We start from the raw sequence: 19,396 nt of genomic DNA on the forward strand, positions 1-19,396 counted from the left end.
TTAAATGCTGACCTGTGCAGTGGCGTGTGCGTGCACATGTTGAAATGAATTCTGGCTTTGTTTGGAAAGCTGTGACCTCTTTATTCCTGTTCTGGATCAAGGCTGTTGCCTTTCAAACCCACTGCTGAGGACTGAAATTTCACTTGTAATCCTCGTAGCACTGGCTGTAACAAAACTTAAGAGCAGTGGTCTCCTTGGGCAATTTTATTTGGTGTTCTCTCTCAATTTTTAAAATAAATGTGCTTGGTTTTAAGACTTACTCATGTCAGGGGGGGAAAAAAAAAACCCATGACATCAAAAATGCCTCAAATGAGTGCTGGGCTACACTGGCACTCGGTGGAGTAGATAGGTATAGAAATAAGTGGATATCTTTATCGTTTACTTGCTTTCTCTGTGCTTTAATTTTGTGTGCTGTTATTTACTTGCATTTTTTTAAACTGAGATTCCCATATGAATTGACTGCCCTGAAAGAAATGAGAAGACTGGACCCAAATGCCTTCTCCCACCCCACAAAGTCTTAGCTGCAGTGACACTGTAGTAATATGTTGAGTTTGTTTTTTGTTTGGATATAAATTTTAAATCTGGGGGGGGGGTGAATCTATGTTGTCTCATTTAAGTTGTTTGTTTTGGTTTTTCTTTGCTTGAAATGAACTTCTCTGGAGGAAGGAAGAAGTGGGTGAGAAATTTGCCTGAGTTGTTAAAATGAGTCAGTTACATTTTATACTTGTCCTCTGGTGACCAGATTTTCATTTTTCTCCTTGGCCTCATGGAATGTTTTTATTTATATATCTTATTAGTTTTGGATGTTCTGTGCAAGGAGAAACCTGAAATACAAACTTTTTTTCTTTCTGTTATTGTATTAAGAGCCTGCGTATTGGATGCAGGTGCTCTGACTCTGCCGTAATTGGCACTTTATGGAGAGACACCAGCTGTACTGCTTCACAGGGGACGTATTATATCTCTTCACACATTGTATATATTGTAGGAAATGCAGAATTCCTGTCATTGTCAGAAACTTTGCATGTCTGCATCTACCAGTGCCTCTGCAGAAAAAAAAAGACAACAATCTGCTGAAAGTTAAAACCACGTCTATTTTCAGAAATGGCTTATCCCTTTTATTGTCCTTTCATGTAGCACTAATTGATGTTTTGTTTGGTTAAATATAGAAGAGACTTAACAAATGTTTGTCTTTTTATGGTCATGCAAGGTGAGCTGGTGTGGTTTGAAGTGCTTCATTTGTTTTGGAACACAGGGCAACAGATGCTGCGTATCTGGATGTGTGTGTACCTGCACATAAAATTATACTCATCATGTAATAATATGACAAAAAAAAAAGTTTAACACTTTCAGTCACTGGACAGGTTTGGAAGCAGAAGCAATAAAGCTCTAAATTATATTAGGCCTTAAAAGGGATAATTATAGAGGGGAAATGATTCTGCTTTTGGGCATCTTACACAACAGGAGCTTCAGTTGCTCTCTTGGGAATGCCTGGGAGCTGCCAATGGCACTGCTCGGTCCTGCCGAGGAATATTGATGTGTAAGTAGGTGGGACTTGTGTGGCTTTTGAGGGATTGATTTATAGGAGGAAACTAGGAATTAGTATCAAGATTTATAGATACTGTATGTGAGTGATTTGTCCAAACAAAAGAGCGGGTAAAAGCTCTGCCTGCATTTGAAAAGTGTAATTGCTGAAGGGAACAAAGAACTATTGAGTGTCACAGGGAGTGTTTGTTCCATATCAAGAAAAATGCAGGTGTCTGGCATCTTACTGCATGGGAAAATATGGTTCCAATGGAAGTTAAAGCAATCTCATCAGGTTTTTTTAAGAAAGTTTTGAAGATAACTATCCTGATAATAATAGAAGTGGATGAGGTGGATTTCTTCTGAGCTGATTTAACATGTCCTTGAATGTTCATTGTCCTGCTTCCTCTGTGGTTTAGAAATATGTTCAGATCAATGTATGGGCATTTGGAGGGTTTGCCCTGTAAGTTTCATCTCTGGGAAAACGGGAACAAGGCTGTTTGATTCTGTCTTTTGGAACAGATAAAATTTATATTCTATCTGTGGTTGTTAAATTCCCTTTTTTGTGCTGTCTTATCAGAAGCATCCTGCACGTTCTTTGACGTAGTTCAGGCCCAGCACTGAGAGACTTTTGAACATTATTTCCTTTCCAGTGCTGCAGTATATTTGTGTGTGGAACACTCTGCTCACGAGAACCAGGAGGAAGCCTACCTATTTCCATGTTTTCTTGTTTCGCTAGGTTTGTACGCGCTGCGGAGAGCGCTGGGGAAGAGGCCCGGCCTGTGGGACACCGCAGTGGCTGGGTCAGTGATGATTGCTTTCAATGACTTCCTGCAGGGGATGAATGATGTCAGGCCCAGCGCCATGAGGGAGGTGGCAATTGACGTGCCAAAAGTAAGTTGTTTCGTGCTGTGGCAACATTGTCAGGGCCATGTAAGGAGAGGAATTTCATGGAGTGGAAGCCTCAGGTTACTGGTGAATGTTATGCATCATCTTTTGTTTGGGTGTGTGTTTATTTATTTATAATTTCGAAGAACTGTTTGCAGAATGGTTCCTAATGCTCCAGGAAGAGTTTGGAGTGCAGGATCATATCTCCTGATCTGTAGTTTTTTGTGCTGAGTGGATTAATGGGGTAAAAATCTTCAGATTTCTGTTCAAGGGAGATCTGGAGCAGCCATGGAAGCTGGAGCCTTTTGGGAAGCAGACACAACCTAAAGCAGAAAACAGCTATTAGCATTTGTAACCGAAGTGTGTTGAAACAAAGCTGTGAACAGTTTGATTGCTCTGATTTTTATGTAAATGTGGCCTGAATGTCTTCAGTGGTATTACTTGGTTTTATATGAAGACAGAATTCAGTGCTGCAGGCAGATTATGACTGCCAAACAGCCACCTGTCAGGTGACTGTCATTATATGAACAGTTCATTTGGTGGTGCCAGGTTCATCTTTACCATGCCCACAGCCCTCTTAATTACATAATATAGTAGTTCAGTAGCAGACCCAACATAAGTTGAGCTGGGGAATTGACCTGGTTTAAGGCAGCTCTGATCTATGTTAAGAAGATTGAGCAAAAGAATTTTCTATTTAATCTGGCTAAATCCTGATTCTGTGAGCAGTTGTGTTGGTGTTCCTCAGCAGCTCCCCAAGCCCTAGAATAAAACATTTATGTTTCATTGCATGGGAACGAGTCATTTGGGAATTAGATTGCACAACTGTAGGACTTTATTCCCAAACTTATAGGAATGGGAAATAAAATCTGGGAACCGGATGCCGCACGCAGCCAGCTCGGATGTCACACTTGGCTTGCTAAGAGTCCATGCTGTGCAGGGTGGAATTGCCTGGGCTGGCCCCAAACAGCTTTTCCTGGAAATGGTGTCATGGCACCAATATCCTCAAGGCTAAGTGGCTCTGCTGAGAGCCAGAGTTACTGATTCTTGCCTTGCTTGTTGTGCTGCTGGCTCGTGGGCTCAGGTTGTTATTCCTTTGCTGTGCCTCTCAGGCACTCCAGTCCCTTTGGAGTCCAGTGGAATGCTGCCCAACGGCACGACACAGGCAGGTAGAAGCAAGGTCTTGAGGTACTGCAGGAGGTCTGTTCTCAGTCCTGGCCAACCTACTCCTCAGGCTCCTCTTGTCCACTAAACCATCCTCCTAGTGATTGTTTTCCTTGATTGTCACTTAGTTTTATTTGTTAAACATCCACCGAGTTATTGGAGTACTACTGGAATTCATTCCTTTATTAGCAGCATAGTGGAGATTATTTTTGTGCTGATAGGACTTGCATTTCCACAAAGTAATGCATATTCTCTGAAGATGTAGGGTAAATTTCAAGCCATCTGCTTGCTGCCTGGGGTGAGTTTGAAGTAGATTCTGAAGTAATTTGGATGCAAGAGATTTTGTGTCCTCCCGTATCACTTACCAAAGGAAGGGAGTTTGGAACTAGATGATCTTTAGAGTTCATTCAATCTCAAAATATTCTGTGAATGCTGTAATCTAAAAAATCCTTGCTAAAAATAACTTCAAACACTAAATAAACTGTAAGAGGTGAGACTTTTTTTTTCCCCAAAGAGAAGACAGGAATTTGAACTACATTAATAATATCAGCTTTTTAGGTATTTATTGCAGATACAGTACTCACTTGGCATCCCCCTTGGTGTGGATGGACCTTTGGCCCATGTAGTTACTTACAAGTAAAAGCATTGACATACATGAGGTTTTTTTTATTTTTAGCTTCATTTTTCAGATGGTAGGGCAATTTCATATTTCATTGCTTTGCAGTAGGCATGTGCCAATCAAATGGCACATGGCTACTGCAAGAGTTCAAAGTAACTTCTGAATAAAGCCACAATTCCTTCCTCTTGTGTCTGAATTGTGTTGGCTGTGAGCAAGGCAAATGTAAAATCCTTGCTGCCTAGTTCTGTGTAGCATCTTGCCTTCCATTTTGAAGAACCTTTCTTGAACTTTGCTGTGTGTTACAACCTTTTTAGAAAGCTGTTTTTTCTGCAGCAAGGATTTAGGGGAGAGAGGATGCACATTATAAATCAGGAAGTTAATACTGCAGTTCTTTGGAGAGTTGCACTGCAGTTGCCGTTCCTCCCTCTCCTATGGGTCTTTATGAAATTTTTTTCAGAGAGTGCTGTGGGTTTTGCCTGCCTCTTTCACTCCCTTACTGTAATTCAACACTCAGATTTGTCTTTGCAGGCAAAAGATTCTGGATAAGACCTCCTTTGCCTGTCTGCTTTATTTCTTTATTACTGGTGCTTAATAACCTCTGGGGAGCTGCTGCTCTGCATCTCACTCTGAGCCCTGTTGACCTGGGGGGAGCTGAAGATTGTAGCAGTAATGAAATGTTGGTGTAGCAGAGAGCTGCTATTGTATGTGTGAGCCCAGCCCCAAGGCTAATCTTTAAAGCCATTTCCACAGTGACAGAACATCACACCTCATTGCTGGTGTTGCAAGACCTCTCCTTTGAGTTCCTGTGCAGGTGAGAGCTGTGTAACTATTGCTGGTGGACTTTCCCCAACCTCTCTCCCCTCACCTCTCCCCCCCCCCACACTTACTTCTCTCCTTCTGAAATGAGGACAAGTTTGTTCTGTTTAGAATTCACCAGAATGTGAAGGTAATGGTTTATTAGCTATTTTTGCTTTTAATACTATTGCTGCACCAGTTCCTCACCTTGTACTGTCAGAATTTAAAATGTAGGCAAAGTCAGAATAAGTCTCCAGATTGCTGAAAACAACCTTCATGTAAGGTGACCTTACTTCACCTTTTCTGTACAATTCTGTCACTTGTGCTGGTCTTAAATGTCATGTAGTGGGTCTGAAAAAAATCACTTGAACGATGCCTGACTGATATTCAGTAGATTGAATATTTGCAGAAGGTAAATGACTGAGTATTTAAGAGAGTAAAAGTAACATTTAAGTGTTTTCTCCCTGGCTTTTTATGTGCATGTAAAGTACTGCTAATAGATCTTGCCTTCTGTTGCTGAAACTTATGAGGAATTCATGATGGCCTAATTAATTTCAAGATGCTCTTGTTCATGTTTGTTAAAATCTTTTGTCTAGATAGAAAGTCATGATAATAGAATGACTAGTCCCTGCTTTGCCAGGTATGAGTAAAGATTGATACTGAAAAAAGGAGAACAAGCTTATGTTGTCTTCTTCCCTCAGAAAAAGTTGTGTAAGAGTGTCAAATTTAGTTCTGTGCAGTTACAAAGCTCCTATATAGAATCAAGAGCTGTAGGAGTAGGTAATACATCTTTTTAAATGAAATTAAAGTCACACTGTGACTATGAATAGTCATGTTATTTCAAATCTGACTCATAAACACAAACTTTTGTTATGTTTGCTGTTTGCTCTCTGGTCTCTTTGTAATTTTCTTCTACGTCAAAGTCTGACAATCTAAGAGAAATTTGATTTGAAGTTTTCTTGCTCTTAAATAAAAGTGCTTGCACCATATACGAATGCTTTCTTTCAATCCACTTCAATAGTAGACTGAATTACCTTTCTCACAGACTGTCTACTTGTAGTTTCCACTCCTTGTCCTGGCATCAGGGGAAAATAGGGACAAATCAAGGGTGACACCAGATTTCAGCTTGGAGGAAAGGCAATACCTTACCTCTCAGCAACATTCTGCTTGCTTTTCACATGTAACTCACTTTCCAGAGCTGAAGGATGATTTATGTTGAGCAAATTTCTGGAAGAGTGTTTTAAGGCAGAAGATCATTTGATTTAGATGTGTCTTGACATGTTTAATATTTGAAGTGAATGGGAGTGGATGGCGACCAGAGGAAGAACTGGCTGGGAAGATGTGGAGAAAAGTCTCAGGCTTGTTGACAGCCATGTAGGAAGAGGTGTGGCAGGTTTTAGATCTGTCTGCTTTTTTGGTAGGACATAACACATGCCTTTATTCCTGACAAGCCTGTCTTATGCTTCTTGTTTAATAAAGACTTTTTGAAGAAGTGACTCATTAAAAACAACTTTGTTAAAGAACCAGTACACATTTTACAGAGCATTTCTGATTTGTTTACTTTTTCAATAGTTCTGCTCCATGGTCTGAATTCAACAAAAATGCTCTGTTCTGCAGGTATCTTGGTCAGACATAGGAGGACTAGAAGATGTCAAGCTGAAGTTGAAGCAGGCAGTGGAATGGCCTCTCAAACATCCAGAGTCCTTCATCCGAATGGGGATCCAGCCTCCCAAGGGTGTCCTGCTTTATGGACCTCCTGGGTGCTCAAAAACCATGATAGCAAAAGCTTTGGCTCATGAAAGTGGCCTCAACTTCTTGGCAGTGAAGGTAGGCCATTCTCCTGCATGATAACTGGTGGTTTACCAGTTTCCAGTGTTGAAATCCAGTGGCTCATAGTGTTTCTGTTCCCTATATATGCTCCTGCAAACACCTTGTAAATATCAAGTAAGTTCGTGTTTTCTTGTACGCTGTTAAAGAATTGTTATTTATTTTGTCATAGTGCAGATGTGGGATGGACGGGTAAGTTGTGGAGTGAGGTCTTAAATATTGGCATTGTTTAAAGTCTTTCTAAAAGTGGCAACAATATTTATACTGCAGTTAAATCAGTGTAAATGAAAAGTGGCTCTGGATAGTGGATAGCTGCTGTTACTGTAATAATTACTTGTGTGCATGGAAATATCATCTCATCTCTTATGTTCGTTTTTGTTCCTCAGGAAGGTCACTTTCTTTATCTCACTGTTTGTGTTTCATTACAGATTTTTCTTGTCCTATTTGCCTTTTTTTTCTGGGGAAGTAGTTCTATTTCATCAGTTTTCAGAAAGCTTGAAAAATCAGTTATATCTTGAATACTCTTGTATAAATGGGATATTCTCTCAGCGTTAAGAAACACTTAGTATAGAAAAATTTTGGATTTCATTGCCTATGAATCAGTGTAATTGATCACTGTGGGTTGTATGGATAACACATGAATGGAAGTTATTTAATAATAATACTGAGCTTCACTGCATAGGAAAGGAAAAAAAAAAAGATAGAGTGATTCCACATGGGGTAGTCTTGCAGCTGTGTCAGAATGTTAATGAAGTGCAAGAAAAAACATTTGTTTAAGTATTTTGAAAGTATCTCCTCCTCAGCAGTAAGATCACGTCCCCTTCTCTGTTGACCATCTCTTGACTCACAAAGCCTCCTGTGTTAGTTTCCACACAGCTTCCTCCTCCTCCCATCCTTTCAGGCACGCTGTGGATCCTCTCTGGGAGCAGAGGCAGTTGTGTTGACCCTGAAGCCAGCAGCCCTTCACTGCCTGGGCTCCCTGGGATTACAGGCAGCCCTCTGGGTCACAGTCACATCAACAAGGGCAGCCTTGGAAACCTCAGCCCTTAAGAAACACTACCTTTACTGCCTCTTCCATAAAGACAAAGTAGTTCTTTGTGCTCCAGAGTTACTGGTAAACAAGGTAACCTTTTCCTCCGCCTCTGCTTAAAAGAAAACATTCCTCTTTGTCTCACCCTAAGCACTGGTGCCTGGGAGGGTGGGGAAAAAAGGTAGCAGTCTGGAAATAAGGAAATTGGTTGAAAATTGGTGTTGTTGCTATCTTGTATCCCTCGATGGTTTTACTGATGCAGTTAATTGTCTGAGAGTAAAGGGTGGCTCATGCTGACCAGGAGGTATCCAAAGCTGGAGTGATGGGAAATGCTGGTGTACAGTTGTGCAGTGTTTTTCCATGGTGGAGTTCTGCACGTGCAACATTCTCTATCATTGACAAGCTGCAGAAGTGTCTGGCTCTAGGAAATTGCCTGTGATTCCCAGTTGGTTTAAATCCCCTAGCCTGGAACTGGTCAAATATTCAATGTACAGATGTTTCAAGAAGCACATCTCTGGAGCATGTCCAACCTTGGACATGTTGACTCCAGGAAAGGAACGTAGCCCACTTTCTCTAACTTCACATTTGTTTCCTGGACAGAAAAAGGCAACATCCATCATGTACTAAATGTGTTAAACATCGTCTATAGCACTTTTTCAAGCACAACAGGCATGAATTAATTTCCACTGCAAGTGTTCCTGCAATAAATCCAAAGTAGATGAATATGTGGGGTTTTGGTTTGTTTTGTTGGGGTGTTTTTGAGAGGGGATTTTTCTTTTCTTGCTTATAGCCCTATTAATTCTCCCCTTCGCTATATTTTATCTTGGATATCCATCCCTGGAACTGACATCAGGCATTTTGAAATGAAAGTGAGATTCTTGATGATTTACTTTTCAGACTTGCATTTCCCTTCCAGTCTCTCGGGAGTAAGTAATTCTGGTGAAAAGTGTCTGCTGTACAGCTTGTAGGATACTCTTTTGGGATAGTGCAGAGGGCAGAGGTTCTTGGGCCCTTCTGGAGCAGGGGCTGCAGGCAGGAGGCACAGCTCTAGCTGTGGGAGCCTGCTGCTGGATGCTGCCTCTCCCTTTGTCTGTGAAGCCTGAGAGGAGATCGATTCTGTTACGTGCAGTGCTTGCTCAGTTCAGTGATTTTTGGAAGGCTGGGCCTATTGTGTCTGCACGCTGCGTTTAAGAGCCATGAGCACAGTAAGTCCCAGCTCCCATCAGTGCTGGATGTACTGTCCTTGTCTGAGCTGGCTGTCCTGCTTCAGTGCAGCAGGTATCGCCCCAGCCTGCCTCCAGGCAGGCTTTGTTTGCCAGATGTGTCTGTGCACTTTGGACAGCTGACTCTGTTCAGTGAGACGTTTCAGCTGGGTTATGAGCAAACTGTTCAAATGTGACCTTTCCATCTGTCTTGGGCATGGGGAGCTGTCACAAGGCAGCCTCTGGCCCACGTCTGACTGGCCTCTCGTGAGGTTTGGGAGATGGGCTGAGTCTCCATGTCATTTCTGGGCAGAGGAGCTGAAGAAAATAACGTGATAACAGATGTTTGACGTTGCATCCTGTTCTCTCCTGAAATCTATTGTGAGGTTTGAATGGTTAGTGTTACAATGAATGTTGCCCTTTTGTAAACATGCTCTTTGATACTTGGCCAAAAACTTTTTATAGCTGTATTTGCACCAAGATTGGTGACCTTTTGCTTTTCCAGAGCAAAGCAGCTTGTTGGTTGGTTTGTTTTACAAAGCAATCTTGCATATAATTCCTAGGGGGAATAGTTTATTTTTGTTCCTTCTCTTGACTTTCTTTGTCTCTAATACAATGTATCTGCTAAATTTACTTGGGGGGGAGGTTGTCAGCTACTTTCCAGGGGATGGCTCTTCCTGCTCCTTCCTGCCAACCTCTTTTTCTAAATCTCTTGTAGCATTGAGGCTTTTCAGGGTTTTAGTGGTCATCTGGATTATTCCCCCCTCCAAACCTCTGTTACAGAAAAGGCAACTGAATTGTTTCAGCTGCTTGGAGATTTTTCAAAGTTTTGCACTCATGGATACAAGCGAGTGTAAGACTGCGTGAAGGAATGGATTAGGATAATTTTTTCATTCTGCAGGATTGAACATCAGTCTTGATTTATCAACAGCTTTTGATCTGACTGCTTGTTTCAGTCAGCCTTCTTTGCACTTTGTCTTTTGCAATCCTCTTCTGCTTGTACCAAAGTTTGTAATTTTCTTCTGAAATGTGTTTTATGCATTTTTTGTACTAGTAAGAAAAACCCCTTATATTCAGGTTTTGGACCTATCCATATGAATATGATGGGGATATAATTTTCAGCTTCTGCCAGGCTGATGACACCTTCCTGTTATATACAACCTGTCTCTCTTTGACATTTTTGCTTTAGATGTCATCTAGCTTTCTGAAACTGAACATAAAGGAAATGAAGCCCTTTGTCATTGTATTCCCTCGTTTGACTATTTATGCCATAGGTATTTTTGTGGACTGTTTTGACAGTTCCTGCACTTAGGGTCAGCTTTGACTAGCTGGTTTTTTGAGCTATATTTTTGTGAGACCACTAGGATTTTTGTGGTGATATTATATTTTTGGAAGAAACTCACCTGTCCTGCTGTATGGCATAGATAATTATCCCTGCATTTGTCTTGCATCTTGGTTTATTTAGAAGTGTTACGACTGCCCTCTTGGATTTTTAATTTCTTGGTTTATTTTATTTTTAGGAAATCCTGTGTCATTGTATTGTGCTAAGAATCAAATGAGTATTACTTTTCCTTACAGATTTTCTGTTGCTTTTCTGGGAAGCAATTTGCAGAGAGTCTGTGTGGAATTTTTTCCCCCTCCTATTATTGTGCTGTTTAGGTCATTAACTTTACTATCAAATAAAAGAACCATTGAGCTTTTTTTGGTTTTAACCCAATTCAGAATGAACACTGGAGTCTGCTCTTAGGATGTCAGGCTGAGAGGCACCATGAGGATACCCATCCAGATAAACTCTTATCACCCAGCTGTGATGATCTGATCCATGGGGAATTGGAATTCTGTCTTCTGTCCAACAAACAGATTACCTGAGTTTATAAGATATATAGCAAGAAAAATTATGTAACATCTATATGCTTGTGCAGGTTTCAGAAACATCAGTTTTCCTCTTGCTGCTTAGTGTTTTTTAACATTTGTCGGTTTAAAATCACAAGTAAGGCAAAGCCTCACTTAGGGGTAGTGACAAAAACCAGCTTAAATTTTAAAAAGGTAAATGCCTTGCAGTTCAGCTAAGCGAGGCACGGTAATTTTTGTAAACAGGATGAAGCAATACATGAAAAATCCCCACCACCCAAAACAAAGAGAACCAAACCCACCTGTGACAGTAAGGAGTGTTTTAAGGATGTCAGCAGTGAGCAAACCAGTGGTACAGATGATGTGAATGATACTGTTCTTAAACTCTAATTTGAAACATTCATTAGGAGATCCAGCTACAGTGTGATTAAAAAAACCACCAAATATTCCTGACCTTTTATTTGCTGTTACTTAAGAGCTTGGGCTGAAAGAATCTTTTTCTTTTTTCAATGAGCAGTAATTACAAAAATATACACTGTTCCCAGGGCTCTGACTTCACCTTGGCTCGCTTTAGCTTCCTGTATCACCCAGCCGATGCTTTTGTACCACTCCCCGTGCTTGACATGTGCTTAAGCTTAGTTTGTCATCTGGGTCAATTATGTCAAAATATTTTCCAATTCAAGTTTCCTCTGCTTTTCCCTTCAGCTCTTGGCTGTGGCAGCTCCAATAGATTAATGAGGCTTGGAAAGGTCGACTGCTTTGCTTTGTGAAGAACTGTCACTGAGTTTTGGGGAGATAGCTTAGCCTTTTGATGGGGATTTCAGTGAGCAGAAGCCTGAAATAAGAAAGCTTGGTCACTGTAAGTAGTTTAAAAGCAAGGCATTTAAGATGAAAAATGCAGAGCCATTGTGGTTTTATGAGAAATTTTGGCAAACATTTGATAAAATTTCTAAAAAGATTCACAGTAACACATTTTCAATAACTTGTTAGTTAATTAGCAGATAGTAAAAATAACTCTGTTTTAAAAATTTGACATTTTTTACAAGGGATAACAAGTTGAGATACTTTGATGAGCTATTTAATCTAGAAGCTTTCTGCATATTGTACTCAACTAATAAGAAATCATTCATCCATTTTTACCATAAGCTTACCAAAAGTGAATATGCAGGCAGAAAATGGTTAAATATAATCCCTATCTCTTTGTCCCTTCTCAATTACCTTGCAAATTTATTTTTTATTAGCACTTAGTTTCTTTCTCTCTCTTCAAGTTACCAGTGGAGGAATGGAGTGTTGCTGGAGGTGTGAAGTCTCAGCAAATAGGTTTTGCAGCAGGGGTGGCTCCTTTTGTGTGGTTGTGCTGTGTGGTTTTTGATCCTGCATTGATCCTGCCCTGATGATGTCAGAGGCACTCCAAAGGCACTGGTGCATGCAGTGAGTGAAATTCAATGTTTCCAGTCAGCTCATTCTGCAGTGCAAATCCTGGCTTCTGTCTTGTGTAAAGAAGCCTCAGAAGATTGTCACTGGAGTTTGCTGGTTAAGACAAATGGCAAACAAGTAGACTCTGAGGCCAGGCAATAAAGAAAATTGGATATTATAGTTGCCTTTGCAGTCTTACCATTCTGCTTGTTACAACTCCACTGCAGGGATTGGGGATAACAGGGTTTTGCCAGTTTGCTCCCTTACATACTTTGGAGCTCACAAGCACCTGCTGAAATTGAAGTTTTTCAAACTCCAGACAGGTGTCAACAAGTTTTTAAGGTCCTCTGGAATGCAGGGCAGAGGAAAAGGAAGTGATTAAAATGGTGCATGGTGCTCAGCCTGGGGTTTCCATGTGCTGAGAAGCTGGGAGTGATGTAGATGAAATCTTGAAGCAGCCCTGAAAGAGAAGAAGCAGGCTTTATTCTTAACAAGCAAACAGAATGCATTTTCTGAGCAAATATTTTTCTGTGTGGCGTAACCAATTACCAAATCACACATGTACAGCCTCTCCTTAGAAAGAGCCTTACTGTTAAAATCAAGGAAGTTTCAGTGTTTGTCTTTTAACTCACTTCCCTGCAGCCGCCTTGAGTTATGTGCTGCTTTGGTTGGACTGTGGGAGGGATGAAATAGCACTTTGCCATGGAGATTACAGTGCCAAAGGACTCAATAAGTAATTGCTGAGTCTCTTCAGTGTTGTTACAGTAGAGCATAAGGCTGAGAGAATTGAGATTGTTCAATCTGGAGAAGAGAAGGCTTAGGAGTGACCTAATTGTGGCCTTCCAGAACCTAAACAGAACCCACAAGAAAGATGGAGAGAGACTTTTTCCAAGAGCATGTAGTGACAGGATAAGAGAGAATGGTTTTGAAATGGAACAGAGTAGATTTAGATTAGATAGATTAGGAAAAATTCCTTACTGTGAGGATGGTGAGGCAGTGGCAAAGGTTGCCCAAAGAAGTTGTAGATTACCCATCCCTGGGTAATGTTGAATGAGGCTCTGAGCAATGTGGTCTGGTGGAAGGTGTCTCTGCCCATGGCAGGGAGGTTGGAACTAAATCATCTTTAAGGACTCTTCCAACCCAGGCCATTCTGTGGTTCCATGACTCTATCTCACCTTCAGTGTCCAGACTGGAAAGAATTAAAAAAATATGCTGGTTTTAGCTCTATCAAGGGTGTATTGGTGAGGTGGGATCAAACTTTGCTGCTCTGAGCTGGATGTCTAAGCATCTCCTGGAGTCTTAAGAGAAATTAGCATATGGCATCTGAGAGGTGAATGTCTGTCTGCCCAAATCAGCTAATATGAATGTCTAACTCAGATGCCAGTGTGTGACTGTGGGCACTGAACATTGCCCTAGGAACACAATGTGAACAGTTGAAAAAGAGTTTTGGCACCTCTGTACTTTTTTTTTTTTTGTTTGTTCTTTTCTGAGATTCTAGAGACATAATTTGAAATTGAATATTAATTATGACTGATCCTTTAATGTCTGATCATCTCTGCTTTGAATATGGCAAAGAAGGAATTGTGCATTATCTTGTAGTAATAATCTAGAGTAACAATCTAGATAATAATCATTATCTTGTAGTAATAATCTATTGGATGTGATATAAGCTTTCTAGCTGGATCTTTAGAACATAGGAATTGTACTCTGTGGCTAATACAGTTTAATGTGTCTGTGTAAGAGCCCAAAACCTGTATGTGAGGTTATCAGGGTATTTCTGAAGAGTCCAGACTGAGCTGTGTGCTGGAGACATCTGGAGCTGTGCCCATGTGACTCAGAAAGCCTAAGTGCATTACTTGCCTGATTGTCAAAAAAGTGAAAAAAAAACAACATGTAGGAGAAATCACTGACTAAATTTCCTACCCAAGTGGTGGAAAAAATCTGCAAGTGGTCTTAAGCCCTGCTCAGAAAAATGTGTGATACTCTTTAACTTCAAGGATAGCAGATGTCCCTCTTCCAGTTTAAAAATGCTTTGAGAACTTCTGTCAAAACCATGTGTGCACAAGCTTATCTCGTGCTGCTGCATGTATACAAGGGTTTTGTCTTCTGTGCAGTTAATCTTTCAGGAGTTGATTCTGATAATATTTTAAATGCAAGATTTTTTTTGTTTTTATTAAAATAAAAAAGAAATTAAAATTCATCCATTCCAGACCATAAGCAAGTAGAAGGTTTCATAATACACAGGGATCTATCTTGTAAGTGGGGATGGAATAGTCCTTAAGCAGTCTTTATGCCTGGAAACTCTCTACTTTGAGGCTGAATAAAGAAACCTCAGCAGTATCCAGTGGGCCTGAATTGGCAGATTTTTTACTGTCAGTCTGGACTCTAGCTCACAAATGCTTATGTGCATGGCTAAGCTACAACTACTTCTGCCAATTTTCTGCTCCAAATCTTCTGCTGGTTTTGGAGTCCCTCTGCCAATGTCCACAAGAAACAGGTTTTATTTCTTCATGTCTGCTTGTATGGAAGATGACTTGTTGCAGATGAGAACAGAGCTATGCAGCATTAAACTGGCCCATTTTTTACTAGCACCTCTTGGTCAGTCTATCAACAGCTATAAAAAGCTTTTAAAAAGAATCCATATGCTCACCCCTTGGCCAGAAATAATCTTTCAACAAATGTCAGCTAAGTCAAGCTCATGTCATTTGATTTTTAAAGCATTTTAAAGAGCACTGAAAAATAAAATTAAAAAACTCTCCTGGTATTTCTTCAGTGACCTCCAAAGTCTGCTAAAGGTGAGCTTTGTGAACATGAGAAGCTGTAGCAGCTGCCAGCAGGTGACTTTGTGGTGGCCTGCAGACTGCCTGTCCTGCAGATTTGTTTTTCAAATAAGAGCTGCCATCAATCTGAGCTAAAGGGACAGCACAGGTGCAGACAGGGCAAGGCAAAGGCTCAGCTCAGGTGGGACCAGAGCTCACCCAGTTCATTTGCTACCTCCAGCTGCTTTGAACATTTCTAGTTTTTGTGTTGTGGTTTTCAGTGTTTGCATGATTGAATTGTACAGCAATTCCTCCTCTTCTGTGTGTGCTTTGTCTTACTTTGGAGCCTTTTCTTTTCTTGCCATGGACAATAACGATTCTGAGCTGCGCGCAGTAAAAAATGTGACACTCAAATGGAGTGCTGGTATCCCTCATGAAGGGTGAACTCTAGGAAACTAGAGTTCACCTTTCATGCAAACTAATTTTCATGAAAATTCTCCACAAAGAGGCACAGGTCATTAACATGTAGTAACTCACCTGGAGTTGCTGCTTAATGGAGAGAAAAATGGAGAAAAACTTCACGTCGAAGCTTACAGCAAAAAGTTGTGTTAAAAATAATTCTCTTTGAAACATTTTAAATGGTATTTATTGCTTTGATGTTGCCTTCATCATATTTTAATGCTTAATTAAAAATAAAACTACAAGCATCTGAAATGATGTTGTACCTTAAAGCTCAAATAGGGTAGTTTTTTTGCTGAGACAAAAGAAAATGTCAGGCTGTTTGATGTTGGGTCATAGGAGAGGAGCACACTGTTGGCACAGATGTGTGTGATGTTGGTTTCCATGGGAATACTGATCTGAATGAAGATTACTTATGGGAATAAGGGCATGAAAGAGAAAGTCCACAGGCTCCAAGGAAAAGTTAGTGAGAGAAATCTATAATTGTGGGTAGAGTCTGCCGTGATTTCTCATTGTGACAGAGCTGGATGGAAAGACAGGACTCTGCCCTTGGTCCTTAAGGATTTGTCAGGGCCGTGCTATCGGATTCCTCATCTGCCCTGGATGTGATGAATGACGAGGGCCTGGAGCAGCTGGGCTGTCTCTGAGCTGCAGTCTGGCCCTCACTGACTGCTCCACTCTCCTCATTGGTGATGTCAATAGCAGCAAAAGGCTTTGTGCTTCTTGTGATTTTTTCACAAAAAATCACCTTGTTTTTTGTGGTTCTCTCCTCACCTTGTTTTTCCCTTCTGTCTTTCCTGTGTTCCTTGGTTTTGTGTCTGAATAATTCTGGTTCCACACAGGTACCCACCAGACTCCAGTTTTGCAGTCATTGGAGCCTCCAGGTGACGCTTTAGCTGCCACAGCAGTTGCTTTAAGGGTGGATGTTGCTGAAAGAAAAAAATGCCAGTTGTATAATTTACCTTTCCTACAGGCAAGGCACACAGTGCTGGCCCTATCACCTTTTACAGTGTGGCTTTGGCCTGTGTGGTGCTCTCGGTCTGGCTGCTGCACTCCTTTGGATAAAGGACAACTCTTTGAAAAGAAAGAAATAAAAATGGTGTCTATGCCTGGATGCTTTGCTGATATCAGATAACTTGTGCTTTGCTTTTCAGAGGATATTATTTTTTACCCCTACATGAGCACAGGTGTTTTCCAGTGTTAAGGTAAAGTCAGTGCATTAACTGTTACTGCAGGAATGAAAATGAGCGTGGAGAGGGGAGGCTGCAAAAACCAGTGTGCTGCATTTTTAGAGTGATGAATCTGTGTTCCACCGACCTAGGAACAAAGTCCAGATGGTCCCATTCAAAGAGGGCTTGTAACAGAGGCTCTGTCATTGCCAGTGCATAAATGTGTGTCTGCCACACGTTCTTAATTGTGACATACCTGCTGTTAAAACTGCCCTGTGCTCTGGGCTGTTACCTGAAGGCACCCACAGCTGGGAGGAGGTGGTTCAGCTTTCTGACTGTGAAGGATGTTGTTTCTTCTGGGGGAATTACAAGGACACCTGTTGTTGCCTGGAAAATAGATTGGAGCCACTGGCTCTTTTCATTCAGGGCAGCAGATAATGATCCTTGTTTGTGGCTGCAGGTCAATGTTGATGCAAACCAGGCTGAAGTCAATGAGTCATTACCAATCCCAGGAGAAGCTGAGGCCCATTAGGAAGCATTATTTAAGCAGCCTATCTTACAGGATACAGCAGAACAGAAAATACTCTGAGAATCTGCCATTGTTTTACTTTTTATAATTGTAAGTACTTGTTCAAGACTGGAATGCTGACCCTGTGGTCTCCAGTCTGTTCCTGGTGGACAGGGCTGTGAGGATAAACAGGCACCACAGCAGCTGGCACTCATAATCCTGCTTGGCAGCCTCGGCAGAGCAGCAGGAATGTGCATGAGCTCAGACACTGAACAGCTCCCTTGCTAGGGATGGGTTTCAGGTGTGCTGCAGTGGAGCTTCTTGCTTCACCCTCAGAGTGTCAGGTTCAAAGAAGTGCTGTTAGACATTGGTTTAAGTCACTGCTCTGGTGCTTGGTTGGGCAGGATGCAGGTTGAGAGTGCAAGTAAATGCTTTGCTGTGATTTGTCCTTCTGGCTGATTTGCAGCCCCTTGGTGTGCTGTTGTTGAGCACTTTTAAGAACCTCAGAGCATTTGTTTTTTGGGTTAATTCCATTTCTCATGGAGGCACTGGTGAAGTATCAGGATGAGAGGACTAACCAACATGCATAGGAACTAAAATAAATGGAGAAAGCTTGGTACAGGTAGAGGGTAAGTAAAAATGCACCCATAAGACTTACAAATGACAAAATCTCAGAATTTTTTGTAACAGAGCATGACCAGTGTAGCACTGGCAGATTATCTCAGTCATTTTGTATACAAATGTGTAATGCTTTTGAATTTTCTATTTTTCAGGGGCCTGAGTTGATGAACAAATATGTTGGTGAGTCTGAACGAGCAGTGAGAGAGGTGAGAAAAGGCAGGCTGTGGATAACATTAGATGCAAAGCTTCCTTGGCTTTCAAATTCTTCTCTGCTTATGAGGTTACCATTAAAACTTCTGAAAAACTCCTTCTGGTGTAAACTTAAAAAAAAAAAAAGAAAGAAATGAAGCAGCAGGGATATCTAGCTTTCTCCTGCATTGATACATGTTGAATTTGGGATCCTGTGGCAGCTTTTATTATTCTTTAATAAAAAATCTGTTTTAAAATAGAAACAACCCAAGACAGGCTGATGTTTGTTACATGAAGCTCTGTCACTCTTGAGGTGTGCAGGGGGTAATAGTGTGCTGTAAATGCTTCCTTCCTTTAAAACTGGGTATTTCATTGATTTTTATTTTTTTTTCGTAGATCTTCAGGAAAGCCAGAGCAGTGTCTCCTTCAGTTCTCTTCTTTGATGAAATAGATGCCTTGGCAGTTGAAAGGGGAAAGTAAGTAATCCTGTTACAAAAACAGCAGACACTATTTCCTGATAAATTATTCTTACACTGTACAGTCACAAATTTATTTTCCTTTTTAGAATTATTTTATTAAATATCTTCATTCTTTATACAGAAGGGTAATGTGTGACTTTTACTCAAGCCTACTTAACTTGGCATAAACAGGTAAGCTGATGGAGTTCCTCCTTTCTCATCTCATTAGCAGGAATGAATCTACTGGTTCTCATGCTCTTTGGCTCTTTTCTGTGGTTTTACCTTTTATTTCCAGTAACTTAACTCCTTTCTTTTCCCAGGGTTGTTGCCCTGGCCTAATTTCATGTCTCCATCAAGCAAACAGTAGGATCATAAGCAACATAACACAAATTTCCAAAGAGAATACTCATAAAACTAAATTTACACCTATGTTTAAATGTTTTGCAAGACTGGAAAAACTTCATTAAAAGATTTGGGAACACTTGTGTCCTTTCATGTGTGACATTGAGAAGGGATTATTGTGCAAACAGCTAATAGTATTTTTTTAAATATCCTGCATTGTGATGGTTCCAAGAGATGTTTAGCTCATATCTAAAGAAGAATTATTGCAGTTTTGAGTTGCCACTACACAATTTAAGATTTGACAGGCTCTGTAAGTGGACTTTCTTGGGGGATACATCATTATAAGTGAAATTGCTGCAATAAATACTTTTATCCTGTTTTATTATGCATGAAAAGCTACCAGATAGGTGCATTAGAAAGTATTTGTCCTGTTTGAAGGCACACCAAAACTTCAACATTTTTCTGAGAAAAAAGCTCCCTCAGCATCCCTTTTCTTTTTCTTTAGTATTGTGAGAAGGATAACAGGAGAGGACAACAGGTGTCATTTTGATGTTTTGGTGACACAAATAAATTATTTGTCA

The 19,396-nt window shown here is 40.7% G+C and overlaps 1 protein-coding gene across 1 annotated transcript in view; it reads left to right on the plus strand.

Annotated features, from left to right (window-relative positions):
• AFG2A (AFG2 AAA ATPase homolog A) overlaps nt 1-19,396 on the plus strand; it is a 162,465-nt gene that overhangs the window by 18,522 nt on the left and 124,547 nt on the right. Inside the window, 4 exon segments of the mRNA XM_059843742.1 lie at nt 2,261-2,415; nt 6,602-6,811; nt 17,979-18,032; nt 18,412-18,491. Coding sequence (XP_059699725.1) covers nt 2,261-2,415; nt 6,602-6,811; nt 17,979-18,032; nt 18,412-18,491 — 499 coding nt within the window.

Source organism: Haemorhous mexicanus, chromosome 4 (assembly GCF_027477595.1).
Source record: "Haemorhous mexicanus isolate bHaeMex1 chromosome 4, bHaeMex1.pri, whole genome shotgun sequence".
Lineage (NCBI taxonomy): Eukaryota > Metazoa > Chordata > Aves > Passeriformes > Fringillidae > Haemorhous > Haemorhous mexicanus.